General features: G+C 46.5%; 2 protein-coding genes and 1 non-coding gene across 4 annotated transcripts; all 3 read right to left on the reverse strand.

Moving 5' to 3' along the window:
• Window positions 1–25,313, reverse strand: GPKOW (G-patch domain and KOW motifs). The gene is made up of 12 exons (NM_001193252.1): window positions 25,222–25,313; window positions 7,680–8,345; window positions 6,613–6,767; window positions 6,389–6,513; window positions 4,393–4,502; window positions 3,377–3,596; window positions 2,852–2,981; window positions 2,160–2,286; window positions 1,834–1,957; window positions 1,676–1,745; window positions 1,054–1,139; window positions 1–962 (listed from the first exon to the last, which is right to left on the reverse strand). Exons 2-12 carry the CDS (start codon window positions 7,838–7,840, stop codon window positions 828–830), a joined length of 1,443 nt encoding a protein of 480 aa, NP_001180181.1. The 5' UTR covers window positions 7,841–8,345; window positions 25,222–25,313; the 3' UTR covers window positions 1–827.
• LOC101906207 (uncharacterized) lies at window positions 7,952–26,647 on the reverse strand. Of its 2 annotated transcripts, none has more exons than XM_015461696.3 (6): window positions 26,496–26,647; window positions 26,226–26,408; window positions 25,552–25,655; window positions 24,074–24,157; window positions 10,676–10,781; window positions 7,952–8,345 (listed from the first exon to the last, which is right to left on the reverse strand). In XM_015461696.3, exons 1-4 carry the CDS (start codon window positions 26,542–26,544, stop codon window positions 24,095–24,097), a joined length of 399 nt encoding a protein of 132 aa, XP_015317182.1. In that variant the 5' UTR covers window positions 26,545–26,647; the 3' UTR covers window positions 7,952–8,345; window positions 10,676–10,781; window positions 24,074–24,094. The 2 variants fall into 2 exon arrangements, with proteins under 2 accessions (XP_015317182.1, XP_015317181.1); XM_015461695.3 differs by having other exon boundaries at window positions 25,509–25,655.
• MIR2486 (microRNA mir-2486) lies at window positions 24,560–24,638 on the reverse strand. Its single transcript, NR_031275.1, has one exon. It is a non-coding gene; the product is annotated as a microRNA mir-2486 (primary transcript).
• Window positions 26,648–27,265: the final 618 nt, after the last annotated feature.

Raw genomic sequence — 27,265 nt, forward strand, 5'->3', positions numbered from 1 at the left:
TAATTATATCAATGATTTAATGACTGAGGATGATTTACAAACAGTTGTGCCTAAACTCTGACTTCCCTTGTCGATTTTTTTTCTTCCCTGTTGACTTTCTATCTTAGGACATTAAACAGGGAAAAGGATTCTCTGGAATCCTTTAGTAGGAAAAAAGATAACCTTTTGAGAATCTAGTTACTCGGAGAAACCAGAGAAATTCTACCCAAGATAGACAAAACTTTTTTACCTTCAAAGTTTTGGGACTAAAACGGGGGCCCCCGAGATTAACTGGATCCTCTGGAAATTAGTGCTAACATGTCCCATTGGTGGGGAGAAGCCTCCCTTCAGCCTGAATCCTGTCACAGGCTCAAGATACCCTGTGGGCATCTTCTGTGGACCACAAGTAAAAGCAGAGCCTGCAAGATTCTTCCTTAGGATGTTCTCCAGAGATGCAGCATTCCTGAATCCCTAGTCTCTGCTCGGGGACAGGGTTCATAGCTTCGGGATTCTGACAGTGGACTCAGGAGCAAATGGATTCTTCCACTTGGCTGACAGCCCAAACTTGGCAGTGGGGCTGAAAACAGGAATGGTTCCCATCTCCACTCACAGCTCAGCACACCATTTATGATCTCTTTGTTTCATGAACTATTTGAACTTTTTATTATATACTAACTTCGGGTAAACTGGGTTTGTTTCTAGCCTCCCTTCTGACCCATCCTGTCCCAGGGCTGCACTGCCAAGTGGAGGGCAAACCATGACCCCCCCCCCCCCCACCTTCACAAAGGCAGGCTTTTCACATTGTACAGGACTGGCAACAGCCCAGGGGATAGGAGTGTGTCCACAGGTCAGTCTTCCTCCACGTCCCAGAGGCCCACAAACTGGCAGATGGCATCATAGTGAAGCTCCACCACTCTGTCTTCTCTCTGCAGCTGTACCAGAGCCCGGCTCCGTGCTCTGTCCCGGTCCAGCAGACGGCCCACCTACAGTAGGGGTGGGTCGAGTCAGCAAGGCCAAGCCAGACCAGAGACGTTCCCGTGTGCCCCTGCCCCCGTTCCTAGGTCTGCAACTCACCCTTCCAGCCCATTGCCCCAGCACCACCATCACCTGGTCGCCTGGGACCTTGGGGACCAGGGTCTCCAACATGTCTTCCCTCAGGCCTGTAGACAAGGAGAGGGGAGTGAGACCTGCAGCAAAGGCCAGCCCAGCCAGGTCCTGTCAGAAGGGCTTTTCCTGTATTCCCTGGAGCCACTCTATACCTGTTGACAGATGGTAGTCCCCCATATTCATTTCCCAGAGGAGGAAACCTAAGGAGCCATTCCTGGCAATAGTTGTAATAAAGGGAGCATTTATGTACAACAATGATGAGTGGGGGTTGATAACAGACACCATTTATTGTGGGCACATCGTATGCTCTGCCCTGCATGGGGAGCTTACACACATCCCTGCAAGGCACCAATCACAAGAGGGAGAAATAGGTTATCTTCATGATAATTTTTCAGAAGAGGCAAGTGGGGCTCAGATATTCACCATCACAGAAGTGTCTAGTGATCTGTCAGAGGGTGTTGAGCCTTACAAAAAAACCCAATTCTGCCCAAACTCCCAGCCTCTGCCTGGGCCAGGGTCTTGACGCTAGATAGTCTTCTCATCTGCCTCCGGGATGATGGAAGACCCAGCAACCATCCCTCAGACTCACCTTCCAAGACCTGGCCTTCATCTGTCCGACACACACAGGTATCTGGGCTCAGGACGTCTTCAATTGTCATCTGGGGAAAGGGTCAGCAGATATGAGAATGTTAGCTAAGGGGACCCATTCCCCGGGGGAAGAAGCAGACCCAGGTGTGGGGTTCCCACCTTGGTGTTGTAATACTGGCCGCCCTTGTGCAGCTTGTCCACAAACCGCACTCGCAGATCCCTGTGCAGCCAGTGCTGACTTCGGGGGGCTGCTTTCTCATTCTTGGTCGCAGGCCCATCTTGTCTGTGGAGAGGGGTCAACACCAGGCATAGCTCTTTATGGGGGGCATGTTCCAGTCACCCCACCTTTGCCGATGTTTTGAAACCCACCCATAATGCCATTCCTAGTTCCTTCTAGGCACCTGCCTTGCCCTGGAAGCCTTCTCTGCTGGAGCCTCCCCACAGTTCTGCCCCTACCCCCAAGGCTGAGATGCTCAGTGTCCCACCGGTCTGGATGGTGTTTCCGCTTCCTCTCTGCATCCTCCCAGCATATGTGGCTGTCCTGATCCCGGAGGGTCTTCCGTGGTGAGGTTGTTCTGTGGTGTTCCCCAGGGGAAGTTCTGCTCACCTGACCTGTTCAATAGGGTGTGAAGGGAACCCAGAAACAGCCTTGGTGTCTCACTCGCTTCCCTTCCAGGCCACACCTCAGCCTCAGGCCACCTCTCATCTGCCAGAATACCCCAGTTCACCATCCAGCCTTTGCCTTGGCTATTAGAACGCTGCCTGCTTCCTCTCAGCTGTCTCGGCTTCCTTCAGGAGGCCTTGCTCGACCCACCTCCCATGTGCCAAACTGGCCCATCCATGCCTAGAATGCCTTCCTCCCCGGCATGCCCTAGTCCTAGCTGTTCTCCATCCCTAGCAATAGAGCAGTCCACTACCCGAGAGACAAAAACTTTCCAAGGGTAGAAACTGGTTTCCATTCCTGTTGCTTCCTCCCTAGAAAGAGGCTAAAGACCCAGGGTTACTACAGAAACTTCTCTTCAGTCAAACTACATAAACCACTATGTTCACTCTCACCTCTTAATTCTGACTAGAGGTCACCCTTGCCATGTAGACCACTCCCAGCCCTCTACAGATCTAACTCCCACCCCCAGGAACACTGCTCCAACTCCCCCAGCTGAGTAACAGGCTCACTTACTCAGATTCAAGTTCTTGTCAAACTCCTTCTGGGAGACAGGCCGCAGGCAATACTCACTAACAGTCACCATGCGGCTCCCCACAGCCAGACGGACCATGGCTCGAACATTGTCAGGATCAAGGCCTTCCACCTAAAGTGTGTGTGGGCGGGGGGAAGAAATGAGGCAGGGGTTGAGTGGACTTGACCCATGTTCCTAGGACCAAGTTGTCCACCCTTATCTCTAATAAGCGTCTTATCTCTAATATGCGTCTCTCCCAGCAGACTGTGAGGCATGGACACATTTTAAGTGTCTAATCCTCAGGGACTTGTGGCATATGGCATTCTCTCCCTTTTAGTTGAAAACTGAGGCTCAGAAAGACCTGGCAAGTAGTCCTTAGTTACAGAACGAGATAGTGGGCCTGGCAGCCCAAAAAGACAAGGACTTACAGCCTTTATACTCCACACCCAATTCTGCCTCCTTCTGACCCTCACATCAATCTTCCCTGCTGCCTGTTTTTTGGCTCTAGGCACATTAAGGTTCCTTACCTTCCCATAGAGGCCTCGGTGGGGGCCAGAAAGAACCACCACAGCTCCTCCAGGCACCAGTCCTTTAGGCTGGTCTTCCTTATCCTTCTCTTGCTCCTCATCTGGCCTCGGCAGGCGGTAGGGGCTGGCAGGGGCCTGGGCCTGGGCCTGGACCTCGGTCAGGTTGGCGCCCAGTCCTAATCCCTTGGGCCTCAGTGAATTGACACGGGGCTTCACTACTCTGCAGGGAGCACAGAATATGGACTTGTCAGGGGGATGCATCAATCTTCAATGTCTTGTTCCCCACCCCTATCCCCAACCACTACTTAACTCCCATCCTATCAACATGTTCAAGAATATCCTTCCCAATCTCATATTAGGACTATTTCTGACCTACAGAAATGGCAATTTCATTTGGTTCAACCGAATAACATGCTGAGTATACCATCTATGACATGGTATCTAGAGTGGATTCTGAGACAGATCCCAATAGCCAAATATACCAATATTTCTACATGGGAAACTATTCACACCAAACAAGATAAATAGACTGTAAAATGCTCAATGTCAATTCAGGTCATATTTGGCTGCCAAATATTTCATGGAAAAAAAAAAAAGTGGGGTTTTCAGAATTCTTTAGAGTTTGGAACGGTAGTCTGTATGATCATGACAATATCAAGGGTTTAGCCTATGCTTATCTGCAGCCAAGGGCTACTATAAAGGCTTTATGTGTATCATTTCACTTAACTTTGAGAACAGTGAGGTCAGTACTGTTATTATCCCTATTTTTCAGATGAGGAAGCTGATGCCCAGGGAGGCAATGTTTACATAAATAGGATCTCTTAATGGAGTTTCAAAGGGCAAACAGGAGGTTATAATAGCAGTGGAAGGAACTATTGAAATATTTAGGGTGGTAATGTGCCCTCTCCCTGCCTGGATGGTTCTGGGTGGGCGGTAACCATGGGGGGTCTGTTTCCTGGCCCATCAGTTGTCCCCTAGCCTATCTGCTGTCCCCTGTCCCTACCCGAGAAACTCACTGACTGAAGGTCCGGCCAATGCCCTCGCCAGGTTTCCAGCCCATGCCCCGCAGCATGGCCAGCCCATAGGCCTCTACAGGCACTGCCTCGTAATCAGCCTCCTCCGGCACCTATGGGTTTAGGCAGAGGAAGGATGGTCAGGCTTGGCTTACCATGGGCCCACTGAAGTGTACTTGCTATCACCCACTGAGTGACACTTGAGGCTTCTTTTCCAGTCAGCTCAAGGGTGAGTTTTTCTTTCCTCTCATCATCCCTCACTTTATTCCTCCATGTTCAGTCCTTGGACAAATATTTATAAAACATCTATTCTGTGCCAGCTACTGTTCCAGGTGCTGAGGATAAAGCAGTGAACAAAAGAGACAAAAACTCCTGCCCTTGTGTGGCTTACATTCTAGTTGTGGAAACAGAATAAATGAAATGCCTAAAGCATGATATGTCAGGTAGTGATAAGTCAGAAGACGGAGAATAAAGCAGGTTAAGGGGAGGCAGAGGGATGGAGAAGGGAGTGTCACCAAGTTGATATTTGAGTAGAGACCGAAGGAGATGACAGAAGGAACCCTGAAGATACAGGAAGAGTGCTCCAGAGAGGACAGTAAAAGCAAAGGCCCCAAGGCGGGACAAGATCTGTTGTGTGTGAAGAGCATCACGAAAGCCAATTCGATTGAAACAGATGTGAAGGCAAAGAGGGGTGGTAAGAGATTAATCAGGAGAGCTGGCCAGAAGCCGTGATAGGGTGGCAGCTGCAACGGGACCAGTGAAAAAGTTACTGCAATAGTCCAAATGAGAAATGCTGGTGGCTCAGACCAGAGGAGTGGTAGTGGTAATGGAGAGAAGTGGTCAGATTCTGGATATATGTGGAAAAGAGAGATGACAGGGTTTTGCTGACAGTATATAGGGTATGAAATAAAGAAGGGATTCAAGGATGACTCTAAGGTTTTTAGGCTGAGTGAGAGGAAGGATGGATGGAACTGTGATGGACTGAGATGTAGAGGCTCTGAGAGGAGGGAAAATCAGAGAAAAGAGGCCAAAACTGGAACGGGATGGAGAGTGAAGTGAAGGTCTTTTTTAAGATGAAAGAAACCCAGAGGTTGTCTGAAAACTGAGGAGAACAGTTCAGTTGAGTCTCTCTGCTTTGGGGCTGTAGGAGAACTAGAACCCAAATAAGCACTGCCAAAAAATTGTGAATGAAGAGGTGGAAAGTAGGGTCCACGAGTATGAAAGGCAGACTTGGTTACTTCTGTGAACACACCCCTCACCTCTCCTGTTATCAGAATCATCACTTCCTTAATTCTTTATATTCACTCTAGACACATCAAGGTGTCACTGATGGACACATACCATGCTGATTTCCTGTCACTATGCCATTGTCTGGGTGGTTGCTGCCATTAGGAGCACTCCCCCTCCTCTTCCCTCTCTCACTAAACCCTACCTATCCTCCTGGCCTCACTCCTACCACTCTGGTCTGGGTCACCATCACCTTTAGCATGGACTGCTGCTCTCCTTGCCTCCACCGTTGCTTACTAGTCTGTTCTGCTCACAGCAGCCAGAGAGAGCCTGGCAAGTCATAAGTATCATCCCTTCTCTGCTCAGAGCCCTCTCATTGCTCTCCTCCCACTCAGAGTAAAAGCCAAAGTCCTCACCATGGCCCACTTATGACCTCATCTGCTACCCTTCCCTCTCACTCATTCCACTCCAGCTACACTGGTCTCCCTGGTGTTCCTCAAATGCTCCAAGCAGAGTCTACCCTTAGGATCCTTACATTTCCTGTTCCCTTTGCTCCTCATCTTCTTCAGATAATCCCAGAGTCCAAAGGTACCTTTTCACACCTCAGTATTTGGATTCATTTGTCAGTGCTTCCAAAAAGAACAGAAGGAGGAAGGGAGAGGCGACAGACCTCTAGTATACACACAGACTTTTCCTGCTGGTGCAGGGAGACAAGCCCTGCAGACAGGGCAATGAGAGACTGGGGAAGCGGGGAGGTGAGGGGCCAGCTCACTGTCTCAGCCTGGGGTTCGCTGTCTGTCCCTTCTCGGTTGGGGGTGCATCCTTTCTGGATCATGGGGATAGCAAGTGTGGGGTCGACACCTGTATTCTCTCTCTCCTCCAGAGACTTCTTGGATTCTGAAGAAGAATGGGAGGGAGCAATGAGGTCCCACCCTCTCCTTCCATTTTCCTCCCGTTCTTCCTTCACTAGGGCAAGGCAAAGGAGGGATTACTCACCCTCAATGAGCTCCTTCACAGCCTGGGACAGCATCCCATCCATCAAGACCTCAGTATGTGTGGATGGCCCAGGGGCCTGGGTCGGTGGCTGCCTTCGATGGCCATTCTGGATCAAAGGGATGACAAGTTCCTTGGGGGCTTCTGAGGGCTTCACACTGATGTGGACACAGAGGAGTGAAATTGGGAGAGTAGCACAAGCAGTGAGTCCTGAGCCACAACCCTTCACTCAGAAGAAACACAAGAGCCACACTCACCCCCAGCCCCATAGATCATGCCCTCCGTTCTCGTGTTATACCCTAGTGGTGCTTTCTTTGGATTCTCTCCCCCACACAAACTCTTTTTTTTTTTTTTTTTGGCTGCACCTGGTGACTTGCGAGATAGTAGTTCCCCAACCAGTGGTCAAACCCCGCCCCCCTGCAGTGAAAATACGGAGTCCTAACCACTGGACCACCAGAGAACCCTCTCTCCCCACCTCTTAAATGTCAGTGCCTTCGTGGAATCAGTCCTCAGTTCTGGACCTTCTGTTCATCCCAAGACCCAATTCTGTGGCTTCCACAAGGACCTAGAAATCACCATCTTCAGCCCAGACTCTCTCCCCCCAGTTCCAGGCTCCACACCAGCCTCCTGGACGGTTGATTCTCTTCTGGAAGCCCCTCCCTCAAACTGTCCATTTCGAATTAAGCTGATGATAGCCTCCCCCCAACCTGAATCTGGCGCTCAATTCCGGTTCCCATATCGAAGAAGCCTCACCGCTCCACCTGGGCCACTAGGAGTCCTGTCATTCTCATTCCTTTTCTTTTTTCAGAACACAAACACACGCTCCGCAGGGCCCCTCGACTCCTAAAGACACTCTCTCTCAGGAATACATCCTCTCCTCTCAATCCCTTCGGCCAACAGATCCAATTTCCCCACCTGTCTTACTGACTCCCGACTTTTCTCCTTCACAGATTTTCTCCGGCTCTCCCTCAGACTTCCCAGGCCACTGTCACCAAGACATGAACTGGTTCCACCCTCTCGCAGGCACCCACCGCACCAGTTTCCAACGGATGAAAGACCCAGTACTTCACCTCTGCAGCTCCCGGCCTTCCACGGTCTTCAAGAAATCCTTCTCCTCCGGAGCCGCGTCTCCCGCTAGCCATCTCCGGGCGGACGTGCGATTGAAGCTGAAGGAAATTGGGGCAGTGGAAGACCCCGCCGGCCGCAAAACACCATCTTCGGCGTCCGCCATCTTGCCCCTCTTCCCAGGCCGTCGCGCTGCTCGCTGGGAAGCTTAGTTTACGCACACTTTGCTGGGGCCTTGAGCACGACCGGTAGAACTACTCTTCCCATGAAGCACTGCGGCACTGCGAAGGCGGATAGGGACCGTAGGAAGTAACTGCCGCTCTTTTACGTCACAGGAGCGCGTGACGCCAAGCATAGAGGGAAATGTAGTTCTTAGGGAGGCTGTATGCGTGCTAAGTCGCTTCAGTCGAGTCCGACTCTGCGACCCTATGGACCATAGTCTATAGGCCAGACTCCTCTGTCCGTGGGATTCTCCAGGCAAGAATACTGGCATGGGTTGCTATGCCCTCCTCCAAGGGATCTTCCTGACCCAGGGATGGAACCCACGTCTCTTACGTCTCCTGCGTTGGCAGGTGGGTTCTTGGGGAAGGTAGGCGTGATAGAAGATGGGTTCGTTCTTGCCAAGTATTCATTCCTATGTGTGGGCATTATTAATCGCCTGCTTTGCCCTACTGGTGTGGGAAATTAGGTAAAATAAATGATTAAGAAAAAAAAATCTGTTAGTGCCAGTTGTGTACAATAATAAATAATACACTTCAAGATGATAGATTTAATAGTGCACAAACTCTAGATTCAAATACACATGACCTTTGGATTACATGGGTTTGAACTGTGAGGGTCCATTTATACGTGGATATCTTTCACTAAATAACCTACTACATTACTACATGATGTGAGGTTGGATGCAAGGTTGGTTGAATCCGAGGATGCAGAATCTGGAGGGCTGACTCTAATGTTATAGGAGGATTTTGTTTTATTTTATGTATTTATTTTTTTTTTTTGACAGTTGAAAATAAAATTCTAATTTATTAATCACAGCAGAGTCTGCATTCATTTTTAAAGGAGTGGTATACAGATGCTGCTGCTGCTAAGTCGCTTCAGTCGTGTCCGACTCTGTGCGACCCCATAGACGGCAGCCCACCAGGCTCCCCCGTCCCTGGGATTCTCCAGGCAAGAACACTGGAGTGGGTTGCCATTTCCTTCTCCAATGCATGAAAGTGAAAAGTGAAAGTGAAGTCGCTCAGTTGTGTCCAACTCTTCTCGATCCCATGGACTGCAGCCTACCAGGCTCCTCCGTCCATGGGATTTTCCAGGCAAGAGTACTGGAGTGAGGTGTCATTTATTTAGTCTACAAACAACAGTGACTCATATGAAACAAAAGTGTTCATATGAGTTTGTCGTCGCAATACTTTCACAGCAAACACACCCACCCCAACTTGGGTCCTCTGTTTAAAGGCTAAGAACCCGGAACTACAACACAAACGCTCCAAATCCTTTCTGACACTGACTCTCCACAGTTCTGCTTTCTTTAGATGGTTGTTAGGATTGTTTACACATGAGTGACAATTCTTTGGAAATAGACTTTTAATTCTGCCTCCTCAACCAGCCAGCCAACCAATCAACCAACCAAACAATCAAATACACCAAATACACAAGTTAGTTAAGTCGCTCAGTTGTGTCTGACTCTTTGCGACCCCATGAACTGTAGTCCATCAGGCTCCTCCACCCATGGGATTCTCCAGGCAAGAATACTGGAGTGGGTTGCCATTTCCTTCTCCATATAGGAGGATTTTGGACTGCCCTGCATTGTTGCCCCTAATCCCTACATCGTTCAAAGGCCAGCGGTATTAACAGTCTGGCTTCCTCTCTTGAGACTCTGGGTCTAGTGGAAAACAATGACTCTCAAAATGATAAAAAAATGTTTCTACCAACTTTACATGTTGTGAGAGCCACCTCCTAAGGCCTCAGAAGATTAATGAGACACTCCTCTGAGTAGGACCTTAGAGTTTGTAAAGTAGAAGACCGATACTTAAATAATCATAAGAAAGAAAACTAAAAATCTAAAAATTTATCCCAAGGAAACCATCCAAGATGTTAAAAAGTATATCAGAGTATTATTTATTGTAGCAAAAGCTTGAAGACCACTAAAATGAACAACAAAAGGGGATGGGCTAAATGAATTAGAGCACATGGTTTGGATGGAACCAATACAGAGCTTTTAAATGTGAAGCTATAATTAAATGAAATGAGGACATAGTCACAGTGTTTGGAAAGTAAATAATAATTTAGTGGGTTATAGGAAGCTCTTGAAAACAGGTAGCCCAATATTCAATCAATTTTGTGGCTATGCTTTCAGGTTTATAAGCCCTAGGCATCCTGCGATGGGCCCTGAAATCTCAAGAGAGAAGCCATTGTGGTTTTCAAAATATACAACAACAACATCTTTTTTTAAGTTGTGGTATATGGGATCCAGTCTCCTGATCAGGGATGGAACCCAGGCCCTCTGCATTGGGAGCAGGAGTCTTAGCCATTGGACCCCCAGGGAAGTCCAAACAACATTCTATCTTATTACTAATGATGTGAACATTGCCTGGGAGGCTAACTGTCCCTGGCTAAAGTGATACCCACTTCCTGAAGCAGCCACCTGAGATAGTGTGCACAATACAGGCTTACGCAGGCTAGGGCCAGAGGTCCCTGAGAATCTTACCTTCTCAGTTGGTTCACACCTGATTTGTGACTAACTCTTGACATGTACCACAGAGATCATGCCAAGCTATGCTAGTCCTGATGCAAAACTTCATGGTGAAAATATAGTGGGAGAAAAGACACTTTTTTTCTGTTTTTCCTTTATTCTGAAAACAAAATCAGGAATTTTTTTTCTATTTGCAAGCATTAAGAAAAGTGTTTGCTTACCACGCAGTGTAAGAAGACTATAGGAAAGTTTTGCACATTCAACCATTTATTCTTTTGTTCATTGAATAAACATGAATTGAGCACCTACCTTATTACATACTCTTCCCTCCAGGTACTCATATAGGATAATGGGACAATCCATGGTTCCAAGCATGGTTATGACTGCAGACATACAGGACTGTGGGAAGGGGTGGCTGAGAAGACAGAGGGGATTAGTTTACATGATACCACTTCTAAGATGGGATGAAGATTCAGAAAGCATTCTGAAAGATGGCAGGAAATGAAGCTGGAGTGATGGGCTGGAGTTTGGCTACCTCACTACAACTGACTCAAATCCTCAAATTAAAGACTTTCTGCTGCATGTGATAAGGGTGCCATTCGAAGGTTATGTGACATGACAAAATTTGTATTTTAGAAAAATAATGTATATCAAAGGTATAGAGACAATGTGCTCAATACACAAAGCGCTCCTGTAGTTCAATAACTATAAAAGGAAAGCAATTCCCAACTGAAAAATGGGAGCAGACAGAATTAGATGGTTCACGAAATGAGAAATACAAATAGTCATGAAGCACATGTAAAGATTCTTAACCTCACTAATACTCAAAGCAGAGACTTCCCTGGTGGTCCAGTGGCTAAGACTCTGGGGTCCCAATACAAGGGACCCAGGTTCAATCCCTGGTCTTGTAGCTAAAGATCCCACATGCTGCAACTAAGATCCGGCACAGCCAAATAAATAAATAAACACTCAAAGCAATGCAAATAAATAAATAATAAAATGCTGTTCTTCTCTTAACTCACTGGTAAAATAAAAAAGACAAACACTTCTACTGTGAGTTCTCTATGCCAATTGCCCATCTAAGCACTCACTTAGTCCCCCAAGGATTCTGTGAGGTAGGAACTATTTTAAAATCCATTTTACAGGTAAGAGAACTGCAGCCCAGAGAGGCTGAGTTGGCCAAGATCACAAAATAGTAAGTACTATGGATGAATCCTAGAGCTACTAAAGATAGAAGAAAACGGGCACATTCATACACTGCTAATATGGGCACAAATTGATTCGACATTTATCCAGGGCAGTATAATAATATATATGCCTGCCCTGACTCAGTGATTCCATTTCTAAGAATAGATCTGAAGGAAAGAATGGAAAATTGGAGCAGGAAATTCTGTATGCTAATGAGTGAATCTACATTATACCCTGACTAAAAAGGTTTAAAAATTCTTCATGGTTTGACAAGGAACAATAGCTACAGTATTGTGTTAAATGGAAAAAGCAATTTGAGGAGTATGTAGGAATTTCTGGAAAATTAATAATGTTATCTTATTTAACCTAGTGAGAGTTACACAGGTATTGATTTTACAGTTTGTCAAACTGTTAGTGTATGCTGTATGTATGTTCTCTATTAGGTATATTTCACCATTTTTTAAAAATAGAGAATTCCAGAATAGTAGTACTAGGAGCTTGGTGGGCCTTATCCTCAAAGCAACCAACACTAGTGAACTTTTTTACTTCTTTTTATTCTTTATTAGAAGATAAATGTTTTACAATGTTGTGGTGGTCTCTGCCATACATCAACGCAAATTCTGAGCCTCAGTTACCGCCCCACATTTCACCCCTCTAGGTGGTCACACAGCATCAGGCTGGGCTCCCTGTTATATAGCAGCTTCACACAAGCCCTCTAATTTACACATGATAGTGTATATAAATCAATGCTACTTTCTCAATTCGCACCACCCTCTCTTCCCTTGCTGTGTCCACAAGTCCGTTCTCTCTGTCTGTGTCTCCATGACTTCTTGGTAAATAGGTTCATCAGTACTATTTTTCTAGATCCCATATAAATGCATTAGTATATGATGCTTGTTTTTGTCTTTCTGACTTACTTCACTCAGTATGACAGACTCTAGGTTTATCCACCTCACTACAAGTGACTCAAATTCATTTCTTTTTATGGCTGAGTAGTATTCCATTGTATGTATGTACTATATCTTTATCCATTCAACTGTCAATGGACATCTAGGTTGCTTCCATGTTCTGGCTATTGTAAATATGTAAATAGTGGTGCTATGAACATTGGGGTACATGTATCTTTTTGAATTATGGTTTTCTCAGGGTATATGCCCAGTAGTGGGATTGGGCTTCCCTGGTAGTTCAACTGGTAAAGAATCCGCCTGCAATGCAGGAGACCCCAGTTTGATTCCCAGGTCAAGAAGATCCCCTGGAGAAGGGTATGGCAACCCACTCCAGTATTCTTGCCTGGAGAATCCCCATGGACAGAGGAGCCTGGCGGGCTACAGTCCATGGGGTCACAAAGAGTCGGACACGACTGAGTGACTAAGCACACACATGGTAGTTTTATTCCTAGTTCGTTAAGGAATCTCCATACTGTTCTCCATAGTGGCTATATCAATTTACATTCCCACAATCCATGCAGTGGGTTTTCCTTTTCTCCACATCCTGTCCAAGATTTATTGTTTGTTGTTTTTCTTTTTTATGATGGCCATTCTGATTGGTGTGAGGTAATACCTCATTGTAGTTTTGATTTGCATTTCTCTAATAATGAGCTATGTTGAGTTTAACCAACCCCGTAAAGTCTTTGGGAATTGCATAAGGGCATATAGGAAATGGAGAAACATTTGTTCAAGAAAATCCAATAAATCACTATGAGAACACCAAGAGTCTGGCACTTTAATTATGACTTGCTCCCTCCCTACATGCCAGCTCAGTGTGATAGAAGCTCTACTCCAAGAGTGTGGACAAGAACATGGGGCTCTTCCCCTGCCAGCTCCTGGTCTAGGACAGTGATTTCTCCTCAGGAGGGGCAGGTAACCAACATGTCTCATCTGCTCAGCCCCATATTATAGAAACTCTATTCTGGGAAGGCATGACTAAGAGGCCTGGGGCTCTCTTCCACCACCCAGACCCTGTTCATAAGGATGAAACTGTACCCCAGTATGGCAGACCAAGAATATTGGGCCCCAATTGCCCACTCCATAGCTTACTATTAGAGTGGAGGTTCCACACTGGGAAAGACAAGCAGATAATACCAAAGGATATAACCTCCCCAGCTCCCTGCTCATAAAAGAGGAGTGTTGGTCATTCCAAGAGGGGTGGGCTTCTGATAGACCTGCAACTCTTGAGGGAGAATATAAAGAACAGAGAGTTTAACAGCTTTCCCTTAGAGGACTGACTTTATTTGAAACAGAAAGTCAAGAAGTTGAAGAACAAGAGCTTTAGAAGCCATTAAGATAGCAACAGGCAAAACAGGGAGAAACAGCTGACAAGAGTCCTTCTAGGGGCAGAGCAAGCTACAAAGACTGCTCTCAAGAAGAAAAAAAAAAGCTGTTCTGAAAGACTACACCATGCTTACACCTTAAACATTGTAAACCAACTATACTTCACTTAAAAAAAAGATTAAAAAGACTACCCCATATTTTAGTTGAATAAGGGGCCTGACTTTAATGGAATAAGATTTTAATTGGTTAATTAGAACAAGTTATGGAGAAGGCAATGGCACCCAACTCCAGTACTCTTGCCTGGAAAGTCCCATGGACGGAGGAGCCTGGGGGGCTGCAGTCCATGGGGTCGTGAAGAGTCAGACACGACTGAGCGACTTCACTTTCACTTTTCACTTTCATGCATTGGAGAAGGAAATGGCAACCCACTCCAGTGTTCTTGCCTGGAGAATCCCAGGGACGGGGGAGCCTGGTGGGCTGCCGTCAATGGGGTCGCACAGTCAGACACAACTGAGGCGACTTAGCAGCAGCAGCAGAACAAGTTATGCCCCAGAGTATTGTAAAACTTCAGTGGCAGTTAAATTAGGTATAGTATTGATAGCTTATGGTGAATGATGTCAGATTCGTGATCTCTAAAGAAAAAGATTTAGATTTGGGACCAGAGACCAGGCTTGACCACTCAGGGCTCTTGTGTGGCAGAAGTTTTGTTACAATGAAAAGGGACAGAGAAAGCTTCTACACTGACATCAGAAAGGGCTGGAGAGTACCCCACTTGCTAGTCTTAGCTAGGGAGCTACATACTTTTTATATTGGTTATTATTGCTAAGTCGCTTCAGTCGTGTCCGACTCTGTGCAACCCCATAGATGGCAGCCCACCAGACTCCGCCATCTCTGGGATCCTCCAGGCAAGAATACTGGAGTGGGTTGCCATTTCCTTCTCCAATGCATGAAAGTGAAAAGTGAAAGTGAAGTCGCTCAGTCGTGTCCGACTCCTAGTGACCCCATGGACTGCAGCCTACCAGGCTCCTCTGTCCATGAGATTTTCCAGGCAAGAGTACTGGAGTGGGGTGCCATCTAAATCAAAATAATATCTCAAGGTTATAAAAATCTTCCTAGACCCACTCCCACAATTTACATTTTAAGATTACAGGATTAGAACTAACAATAGAAAGATCTTACCAGACCCACTATCATAATATACATTTTAAGATAACAGGGTTAGTCAGAAGGTTTTCAAGAAGGAGAAACTATCCTCAAGCAGGATACATTGTTATCTAATCCTTGAAAGTGAAAAGTGAAAGTGAAATCACTCAGTCTTGTCAGACTCTTTGTGACCCCTGGATTGTACAGTCCATGGAATTCTCCAGGCCAGAATACTAGAGTGGGTAGCCTTTCCCTTCTCCAGGGGATCTTCCCAACCCAGGGATCGAACCCAGGTCTCCTGCATTGCAGGTAGATTCTTTACCACATGTTGTGGTAAAGAATGAGCCACACGGGAAGCCGATATAATCCTTAGTACCTTAGTACGAAGTTTAAGCTGAGTTGTTTTTTTGTGTAATCATCAGCTCTGGGCTTAAAGAAGAAAAACCATTTTATGTGACTAAGACTCAGAATGTAGCCTGGCGGTCTACACCCCATGGGGTCACAGAGTCAGACACAACTGGAGCAACTAACACTTGGACCTAACATTCCAGGTTCTTATGCAATATTGATCTTTATAGTATCAACTTTTACCTTCACCACAAGACACATCTACAGCTGAGCATCATTCCCACTTTGGTCCAGCCATTCATTCTTACTAGACCTATTAGTAATTGCTCTTCACTCTTCCCCAGTAGCATATTGGACACTTTCTGACCTGGGGGGATTATCTTCTGGTGTCATATCTTTTTCCCTTTTCATACTGTCCATGGGGTTCTCCAGGCAAGAACACTGGAGTGGGTTGCCATTTCCTTCTCCAGTGGCCCAGGTTTTGTCAGAACTCCTCCCTATGACCCATGTGTCTTGGGTGGCCCTGCATGGCTCCTAGCTTCACTGAGTTACACAAGCCCCTTCACCATGACAAAGCTGTGATCCATGAAAGGGACTATGTTCATGCCCAAAGCTGAACCCTTTGAAGAAGTTTATAAGGTGGAAACAGATTTAACTAAATTAGTCTGGTCAAGCCACTAAACAGTAAACAAGGAAATTATAACAAAAATGGACAGCTCTAAATATAGAGTTGCTATGATATATTATACAAAATGTTTAGTTTTCAACAGAAAATTATGAAACATGCAAAGAAACAAGAAAAGTGGCAGGAACAGCAGGAAACAGAAACTATTAGAAGACTCAAATGTTAGACCTAGCAGATAAACTTCAAAGTGAAACAGGAGGAAAGAGGGCAGGGCACGACCTTTAAAAGAATTACATACCAGTTGAGGATATGACATAAAATGACTAGAACCAACTAGGTCCAAGATGGCAGAATATTTGACTTCCAGTAGACTTTGAGCCTCATTATATGCTCATTTTAATATATTAGCATGCTAAATGGCACACTTACAGGCACCATAACAGTTCTCAGATCAACCATAAAAAAGCAAAAAGTGGGGGTGGCCCAAATCCTGGAAATCCTTGCCCCTTCTCCAAAATAGTTGGAATAATCCTCCCAGTCATTTGTCTATGAAATACTCAGCCCATGAAAACTAACCACACCTTATTTCAGGGCCTCTCACCTTCTGAGATGGTCCACACTCTGTCTGTGGAGGGTGTTTTTCCCAAGGCCACTCTTGCCTTTTGAGATGGACTCCATTCTGTCTATGGAATGTATATCTCTAAATACACCCATTTTTTACCTATCACTTTGTCTCTCACTGAATTCTTTCTGTTATGAGACATAAAGAACCTGAACTCCATTAAGTCCTGAGACCAGGTGTGTGATTTCAATGAGAAGGCTATAGGTTTAAGGCCCAGTCTGGGTCTCAGCTGGGTTTGAGTCCCAATCTGAGATGTGCAGTTTCAAAATCACCTATTAAATTTGCTCAAAGAAGTAAGAAATCATGTATAAAGATGTAAGGGAAAGTATGAAAACAATATCTCATCAAATAGAGGATATAGTTACAAGGCTTCCCAGCTGGCTCGGTGGTAAAGATTCCACCTACCAATGCAGGGGACACAGATTTGATCCCTGGTCTGGGAAGATTCCAGATGCCATGGGATAACTAAGCCCATAAGCCACAACTACTGAGCCCTCATGCTACAACTACTGAAGCCTGTGCACCCTAGAGCCTAGGCTTCACAACAAGAGAAGCCACAGCAATGAGAAGCCCATCTATGGAGTGTGTATCTCCTTAAATAAACCTACTTTCCCACTTAATTCCTGGGGTAGTGGCCCTTGCCTGCACGCTTGTCTCCCTCATAAGAGTCCTACATTAATATGCCTACTTCTTGCCCATTGCTTTGTCTCTTTCTGAATTCCTTCTGTGCTGAGACATTAAGGAACCCGAGCTTCAGTAAGTCCTGATGCCAGGTGAGTGATTTTGTTAGGGAAGCACTAACTGAAACTTCCTGCCCTGGCCAGGCACACAGTAACAACTTGCATGAACTATTTTAACAACAGGAGGTCCTGGTAAAGAACACAGAACTAACAAGCTACCAACAACCGAAATAATTCAGGAAAGGTGTAAAGGACAGAGGGGGATGCCAGTCCATATATCCTACCAACCTCCCAGAAAACGTCTTGCTGGAATCTATCTTGGCTGAGCAATGTGCATGCCATGGAGGAGGGACCCTGAGTCAGAGTCATGGGCCAGAGATAACCCAGAAACTAACCGCAGTACCATAAAACCCGAGATTGTGAGCCACGTAGCAGAGTAGTTCTCCTGGGTTCCCTTACCCTCCTGCTCTCCACCCAGATGCCCTTTCCCAATACAGTCTCTTGCTTTGTCAGCACAGGGGTCTCCTCAGACAATTCCTTTCTGAGTGAACTATCTAACAAAGTGTTAGACAAGAGCCCACTCTGAGGCCCTGGAAGGGGTCCTCCTTCCTGCAAAAATTTTAATTAAAAGACAGCGGGTTCAAGCATCAACAAGACAACTCCTTAAAAGACAATATTCTTTCTTGATCTTGTAACATGACCTACCATGATGATGCTTAGATCTGGATTATGTAAACCATCATACATCACTTGATGTATAGCCCTCTGTCTCAAAAAACATATAACTGTATCTTGACTTCTAAGGGCCAGAACAGTTCTCAGAGCTTTCTGAGATGCTCTTCTCAGGTTATAATCCTCAAATTTGACTTGAATAAAATTTTTCATTTCTTTTTTGGATCAACCAATTAGTTTTTCATCTACAGGACAATAACCAAAATGAAAAAAATAAGCAGAGGGACTAAAAGTAGCTCTTTGGGGCTAGCAGAAGAAAGGAGCAGTGAACTAGAAGAGAGTTCAATGCAAATTATGCAATTTGAAGAACAGATTGTAAAAGGAATGAATAAAAAAATGAATAGAGCATCAGACAAATACGGGACACAACTAGGTACACCAGCATATGTGTAATGGGGAAGCACAAGTGGAGACAGAGAGAGGAGCCAAAGAATTCAAAGAAGTAATAGCTAAAATCTACATGACAAGAAGCTTAACCAACTCCAAGCAGGATAAATGCAGAGAGATAGATACCTAGGCACATCATATTCAAAAATGTTAAAATCCAAAGAGAAAACCTTGAAAGAACAAAGAGAAAAATGACTCATCTACAAGGTAACCCCAATAATATGACAAGCAGTCTTCTTTTTTTGGTTCCACTGGGTCTTCATTGCTGCTCACTGACTTTCTCTAGTTGCAGTGAGCGGGGGCTATTCTTCCTTGCAGTGCACATACTTGTTACTGGGATAGCTTCTTTCACTGCGGTGCACAGGCTCTAGACACAGGGGCTTGAGTAGTTGCAGCACTTGGGTTCAGTAGTTGTGGCTCAAGAGCTTTAGTTGCTCCTTGGCATGTGTGTCAGGAAGGGCGGCGGTGAGGAGACACCCCTCGTCCAAGGTAAGGAGCAATGGCTGCGCTTTGCTGGAGCAGCCGTGAAGAGATACCCCATGTCCAAGGTAAGAGAAACCCAAGTAAGACGGTAGGTGTTGCAAGAGGGCATCAGAGGGCAAACACACTGAAACCATACTCACAGAAAACTAGTCAATCTAATCACACTAGGACCACAGCCTTGTCTAACTCAATGAAACTAAGCCATGCCCGTGGGGCAACCCAAGATGGGCGGGTCATGGTGGAGAGATCTGACAGAATGTGGTCCACTGGAGAAGGGAATGGCAAACCACTTCAGTATTCTTGCCTTGACAACCCCATGAGCAGTATGAAAAGGCAAAAGGAGAGGATACTGAAAGAGGAACTCCCCAGGTCAGTAGGTGCCCAATATGCTACTGGAGATCAGTGGAGAAATAACTCCAGAAAGAATGAAGGAATGGAGCCAAAGCAAAAACAATACCCAGCTGTGGATGTGACTGGTGATAGAAGCAAGGTCCGACGCTGTAAAGAGCAATATTGCATAGGAACCTGGAATGTCAGGTCCATGAATCAAGGCAAATTGGACGTAGTCAAACAAGAGATGGCAAGAGTGAATGTCGACATTCTCGGAATCAGCGAACTCAAATGGACTGGAATGGGTGAATTTAACTCAGGTGACCATTATATCTACTACTGTGGGCAGGAATCCCTCAGAAGAAATGGAGTAGCCGTCATGGTCAACAAAAGAGTCCGAAATGCAGTACTTGGATGCAATCTCAAAAACAACAGAATGATCTCTGTTCGTTTCCAAGACAAACCATTCAATATCACAGTAATCCAAGTCTATGCCCCAACCAGTAATGCTGAAGAAGCTGAAGTTGAACGGTTCTATGAAGACCTACAAGAGCTTTTAGAACTAACACCCAAAAAAGATGTCCTTTTCATTATAGGGGACTGGAATGCAAAAGTAGGAAGTCAAGAAACACCTGGAGTAACAGGCAAATTTGGCCTTGGATATGGAATGAAGCAGGGCAAAGACTAATAGAGCTTTGCCAAGAAAACGCACTGGTCATAACAAACACCCTCTTTCAACAACACAAGAGAAGACTCTACACATGGACATCACCAGATGGTCTACACCGAAATCAGATTGATTATATTCTTTGCAGCCAAAGATGGAGAAGCTCTATACAGTCAGCAAAAACAAGACCAGGAGCTGACTGTGGCTCAGACCATGAACTCCTTATTGCCAAATTCAGACTTAAATGGAAGAAAGTAGGGAAAACCACTAGACCATTCAGGTATTTCCTAAATCAAATCCCTTATGATTATACAGTGGAAGTGAGAAATAGATTTAAGGGCCTAGATCTGATAGATAGAGTGCCTGATGAACTATGGAATGAGGTCCGTGACATTGTACAGGAGACAGGGATCAAGACCATCCCCATGGAAAAGAAATGCAAAAAAGCAAAATGGCTGTCTGAGGAGGCCTTACAAATAGCTGTGAAAAGAAGAGAAGCGAAAAGCAAAGGAGAAAAGGAAAGATATAAACATGTGAATGCAGAGTTCCAAAGAATAGCAAGAAGAGATAAGAAAGCCTTCTTCAGAGATCAATACAAAGAAATAGAAGAAAACAACAGAATGGGAAAGGCTAGAGAGCTCTTCAAGAAAATCAGAGATACCAAAGGAACATTTCATGCAAAGATGGACTCGATAAAGGACAGAAATGGTATGGACCTAACAGAAGCAGAAGATATTAAGAAGAGATGGCAAGAATACACAGAAGAACTGTACAAAAAAGATCTTCATGACCGAGATAATCACGATGGTGTGATCACTGACCTAGAGCCAGACATCCTGGAATGTGAAGTCAAGTGGGCCTTAGGAAGCATCACTACGAACAAAGCTAGTGGATGTGATGGAATTCCAGTTGAGCTATTCCAAATCCTGAAAGATGATGCTGTGAAAGTGCTGCACTCAATATGCCAGCACATTTGGAAAACTCAGCAGTGGCCACAGGACTGGAAAAGGTCAGTTTTCATTCCAATCCCAAAGAAAGGCAATGCCAAAGAATGCTCAAACTACCGCACAGTTGCACTCATCTCACATGCTAGTAAAAGTAATGCTCAAAATTCTCCAAGCCAGGCTTCAGCAATATGTGAACCGTGAACTTCCTGATGTTCACGCTGGTTTTAGAAAAGGCAGAGGAACCAGAGATCAAATTGCCAACATCCACTGGATCATGGAAAAAGCAAAAGAGTTCCAGAAAAACATCTATTTCTGCTTTATTGACTATGCCAAAGCCTTTGACTGCGTGGATCACAATAAACTGTGGAAAATTCTGAAAGAGATGGGAATACCAGACCACCTGATCTGCTTCTTGAGAAATTTGTATGCAGGTCAGGAAGCAACAGTTAGAACTGGACATGGAACAACAGACTGGTTCCAAATAGGAAAAGGAGTACATCAAGGCTGTATATTGTCACCCTGTTTATTTAACTTATATGCAGAGTACATCATGAGAAACGCTGGACTGGAAGAAACACAAGCTGGAATCAAGATTGCCAGGAGAAATATCAATAACCTCAGATATGCAGATGACACCACCCTTATGGCAGAAAGTGAAGAGGAGCTAAAAAGCCTTTTGATGAAAGTGAAAATGGAGAGTGAAAAAGTTGGCTTAAAGCTCAACATTCAGAAAATGAAGATCATGGCATCCGGTCCCATCAATTCATGGGAAATAGATGGGGAAACAGTGGAAGCAGTGTCAGACTTTATTTTTCTGGGCTCCGAAATCACTGCAGATGGTGACTGCAGCCATGAAATTAAAAGACACTTACTCCTTGGAAGGAAACTTATGACCAACCTAGATAGCATATTCAAAAGCAGAGACATTACTTTGCCAACAAAGGTTCGTCTAGTCAAGGCTATGGTTTTTCCTGTGGTCATGTATGGATGTGAGAGTTGGACTGTGAAGAAGTCTTAGCACCGAAGAATTGATGCTTTTGAACTGTGGTGTTGGAGAAGACTCTTGAGAGTCCCTTGGACTGCAAGGAGATCCAACCAGTCCATTATGAAGATCAGCCCTGGGATTTCTTTCGAAGGAATGATGTGAAAGCTGAAACTCCAGTATTTTGGCCACCTCATGTGAAGAGTTGACTCATTGGAAAAGACTCTGATGCTGGGAGGGATTGGGGGCAAGAGGAGAAGGGGACGACAGGATGTGATGGCTGGATGGCATCACTGACTCGATGGACGTGAGTCTGAGTGAACTCCGGGAGTTGGTGATGGACAGGCAGGCCTGGCATGCTGTGATTCATGGGGTTGCAAAGAGTTGGACACGACTGAGTGACTGATCTGATCTGATCTTCCTGTGTGCTATTCTGGATCTGTCAGGAATCCTCTGTTCCTTATTAATTCCTAAATATTCAGGAATTAAGAGGAGAGGCAAGCCTCTCCCATGGCTGAGGGATCCAGGCATTTCCTTCATTAGTTTTTCAATATGATGATAAATACCCTCTTTCTTCTTATGAATCATATGGTAAAACTGATTGTTTACAACTCTCTCTTTAATATGGATCGCCTATGTTTTGTAAGTCTGGAATTTTAATCTTTATCTTTGCTGAGAATAACTACAGTATATATGCCCAAACCATGTTGACTAAAACACCTTTGCTCAATCAGAGCTTTGGTCCCTGTGTCTTTCTTTCTTTCTTTCTCTCTCTATTTCTGGCTGATTTCCTGGAACGCGAAAGCCGTCTGTAACCCAGGAAATATTAGCCTCTCTCCTTCTTTCCCTTTCTCATCATCGACTCTGGACCACCAGGTTCCAGTCCATTAAAGGACATCAACACATGTGGAATCTTCCCGGACCAGGGATCAAACCCTTGTCCTCTGCACTTAGCAGGTGGATTCTTATCCACTAGGCCACCAGGAAAGTCCCAAGTAGGCTTCTTATCATAAACAGTGGGTCCAGAAAACAGCTAAAATTTTACTCAATCGTGAAAGTCTATATACTTTGTACCCATGATCTGGAATAAAACAATGTCTGCTCTTGCTACTTCTATTCAATATTGTACCTAAAATTCTAGTTGGGAAAAGTAGGCAAGAAAAAGAAATAAGAGGCATCCATATTGGAAAATGTTGATAAAAGAAAGGACAAGTGAGTGGTTCAGCAGCAAAGAATTCACTTGCAATGCAGGAGACTGTCTGCAATGCAGAAGACACATGTTCAGTCCCTGGGTCAGGAAGATTCCCTGGAGAAGGAAATAGCAACCCACTCCAGCATTCTTGCCTGGGAAATACCATGGACAGAGGAGACTGTTGGCTACAGTCCATGGGATCCCAACAGTCAGAAAGGACTTAGTGACTAAACCACAATTTAAACAGTGAATTATTTCTGGGAAGGTCACCTTCCCTTCGGGGAAAGCAAGGGAGGATGTCTTAGGCAGATTACCTCACTAGTGCTGACCAGGAAAAAGAAAACCTCACAGACTAATTGGCTTAAAATTCAATTCCTAGGATAGCCTGCAAGTACAATTTGGTTAGATATTAAATATCAGTGGAGCTTAGCACAAGTCACTCCATTTTGCATTGATTGTTTCCTTTTTAACAAAAGAAATAAAACCATCTCTGTTTGCAAATGTCATTATATAGAAAATCCTAAGGAACCAACTGAAAAACAATTAGAACTAATAACAAATTTCACAAGGTTACAGGATAGAAAATTAAACTACAAAAATCAATTGTATTTCTATAGACAAGAATGAAAAAAAAAAAACAAAAAACTCCATTCACAACAGCCTGAAAATAATAAAAATACTTTCGAACAAAATTAACAAAAGAAGCATAAAAATTGTACTCTAGGAAATGCAAAACATTGTTGAAAGAAATTAAAGAAGACCTAAATAAATGGAGAGACATCCAATATTGACTCAAGGCTTGTGCTGGATTCTCAGCATGGCCCTGTTCAATGCTCTCCTGCAGCTCCCATCCTTCTCTTCCACCCTCTCTCCCAACCCAAGAACCCAAGATTCATGAAGGAAATCTTGGCAAGATGGATGGTTCAAGCTTCTCAAAATTACACGTGTTTTTTTTTTTTTAATACTTATTTATTTGGCTGTGCAAGGTCTTAGTTACTTAGGATCCAATTCCCCAAGGTAACTGAACCTGGCCCCCTACATTGGGAGCCTTGAACATTAGCCACTGCACGACCAGGGAAGTACAACGCAAGGCTTTTAAAACCGACTGTACTTGACATGCCAGGAACTCTTCCTAGGAGGCAAGGGCATCTTGGGACAAATCCATGATGTCATTGTCCTTCTGGTATTCTAAGGGCTAAAGAATAAAAGAGACTAGTGTTAGTCGTGCAGTCCTGTCTGACTCTTTGCGACCCCATGGACTGTAGCTGGCCAGGCTCCTCTGTCCATGGGATTTTCCAGACAAGAATACAGCAGTGGATAGCCATTCCCTTCTCCAGGGGATCTTTCTGGAATCAAACCCAGGTCTCCCACATTGCTAAAGAAAGTCTTTAATGATGGTCCTGTGAAACTGGATAGGGCTCTCGCCCTGTATAAACATTCTAGCAGCTTCTCTTTGAATTCACATCCGGGTTTCACCACTCTTAGTATGTAAGCCGAGACCCTCAAGAAATCATCCAGGCTCCACCCACCCGAATAACCATCCTGATCCCACCTTAGCTAACAACCCTAGCAACAAATATTCAAGCAATCCTACCTCCCTCAAATAAAACACAGATTTTGCCCCTCATTTTAAACCCTTAGGCCCACCCTACACCGTGCTTCTCCAGAATTCCAGGTCCTGCTCTCTAATTAGCCGGGTTTTAGTCATTAAGTCTCCGACTCATGTACTATAGCTACCCCATGCACTATAGCCCTCCAGACTTCCTCTGTCCACGGGATTTGGCAAGAATACTAGATGGGTTGCCATTTCCTACTCCAGGAGATCATCCCACCCAGGAATCGAACCCGGGTCTCCTGAATTGCAGGCAGATTCTTTACCCACTGAGCTACAAGAGAAGACCAACTAGGCTATAAAACCTCAACCTATTATTCCTGACAATTCCAGCCACACTCCCAGTGCGTTTATAGACTCCGCCCCCTTGACTAACATTTCAGGCCTGCCCCTCAGCCACTGCCCGCCCCCAACCCTCTCCAGGCCTGGCCTCCTCAGAAATACCACTTGAAACCCCGCTGACGTAAGTAAATATCAAGCTCCGCACCCACAGCTAATCTTACAGCGTTCAACTACTCCAATAACCCTCTCTATGTCACCTCCTAGAGGAATAGTCTAGGCTAATACCAGCACCCTCCAATCACAGCCGAGCGCGGGCCTCCATATTCACACTCATTGGTCCCACCAAGAGAAGTGAAGTTGCTCACTCGTGTACGATTCTTTGCGATGCCATGGACTGTAGCCTACCAGGCCCCTCCGACCGTGGAACTTTCCATGAAAGAGTACTGGAGTGGGTTAGCCATTTCCTTCTCCAGGGGATCTTCCTGACCCGGGAGCGAACCTAGGTCTCCCGCATTGCGGGTAGACGCTTTACCCTCTGAGACACCAGGGAAGCCCTCCCACCAAGGGGAGTAACTAATAATCCTGGGCCCGCCCCCTCGGAACCAGGCTGCACTCCGACCACGCCCCTGGAAGGCCACGCCCCATCACGCACCCTCCTTGGGGCGCAGGCGCAAGGTGGCGCCGGCCCTGCGTACCAGCGCCGCCACGTCGGCCGCAGCTCGGGCCGCCAGGGGGCGAGCTTTCAGCCGCGCCAGGAACTGTCTGGCGCTGGCATCCTCGGGCTGGGGACCGCCACCGCCTGCGCGAGTGAAAAGAACAGATCAGGGCCCACCCTGAGTCTCAGCGAACCCTCACGGGCCCCTACGATCAAAGACCTAGAATCCCCCTCAAGATCCCCGAGACCACTCCTTTTTCATAGTCCCGAAGGTCACCGACTGTGCCTTTCACCTCCCTGGACCCCCGACTATCACGGGAATGCCCGTGGACCCCCGCCTGCTCCCACGATATCGCCGGAGAGCTATTTAACTCCAGCACTCCTGGACACCTCCTAACACCCTGGGAATATCTCGAGGTTTCTGACGGCCCCCCCGACACAACCCCAGATTCCAAACTCTTCCCCCCAATATCCAGAAGGACCACGATTCTCCCAGATGTCCCAACAGAACACGGTCTGCTCCCTGTGGCCCAGGCACCCCCGATTCCCCTCTAGATGTCCTAGGTAGCCCTGCTGGTCCATGTAGCCCCGGATGGCCCCTCCACCTATCCCCAGAGGCTCCAGCCTAACCTCCCACAATCCACCAGACCCCCGCCTCCCCCCGCCCAGTGCCCAGGTGTCCCCAGTGACCCTGGGCAGACCCCTCCAGCACACCTCCCCCGAGACTCCTTGGAGTCCCGGGGTCTGGTGCGCCGCCCCGCGGCGCAGGTGTGGGTGTGGGTGTGGGTGCGGCTCCTCGAGCCCAGCTGGGGTCGCTGGGCCGCTGCCCTCCACCGCCGCCGCCCCCGCCGCTCGCCGCCGCCGCCACTCGGGCGCCAGGGCTGCTTTGTTTACCACCTGTCAGAAGGAGAAGGTGAGGAGCAGACAGGAGGTGCGAGGGCTGGCAGGGACGCACCCACCACCCTCCCACCCCGAGCCCGGTACCTCCTTTGCTTCCCCTAGGGTCCGTGCCGCCCCCAGGGCGCCGCTCCATGACCTGTACTTGGCCTGGTGGACGCACGGCCGCCCGCGACGCGTTGGGAGCGCTCGGGAGCGCTCACCTGGTGGCCAGCCGGGGCCTGGACGTGGCTGAAGCCGGCCGGTCCCGTGCTCAGCGCCCCAACCAGCGCAGTGACCTACCTGGCAGCCGCCAAGGTGTCCTGGCCCTTGGAGCCAGCGCGCACTCTTGGCCTCTCCCTGCCTCAGCCGCTGCCTCTCTTTCCACCCAGGGGATGTTGTTATTCCAGTGTCAGAGGGGAAAGTCAGGGCCCAGAGAAGTTAAAGGCCCCACCTGAGCTCTGACAACTAAAAATGGGGTGCAAAACCGGAATCCAGGTTTACCGAGGTGTACTGCAGCCTCCAGCAGAGCTTTCCACATCTTACGTGGAAAGTCTCTCAGTCGTGTCTGACTCTTCGTGATCCCATGGACTGTAGCCCGCCAGGCTCCTCTGTCCATGGGTTCTCCAGGCAAGAATACTGGAATGGGTTGCCATGGCCTCCTCCAGGGGATCTTCCCCACCCAGGAATCGAACCCGTGTCTCCTGAGACTCCTACATGGGCAGGCGGATTCTTGACCACTGAGCCACCTGGGAAGTCCCTTCCACATCGTAGACACTCAGTCAATCTGCACTGAATGTTTCCCTACTGGGGAACTGGAAGAATATGGTGGCCTGAGCAGTGGGGGCACCCTGGGAGTCTTTGGGAGCCCTGGGAGG

This window comes from Bos taurus, chromosome X (assembly GCF_002263795.3).
Source record: "Bos taurus isolate L1 Dominette 01449 registration number 42190680 breed Hereford chromosome X, ARS-UCD2.0, whole genome shotgun sequence".
NCBI classification, from domain to species: Eukaryota; Metazoa; Chordata; class Mammalia; order Artiodactyla; family Bovidae; genus Bos; species Bos taurus.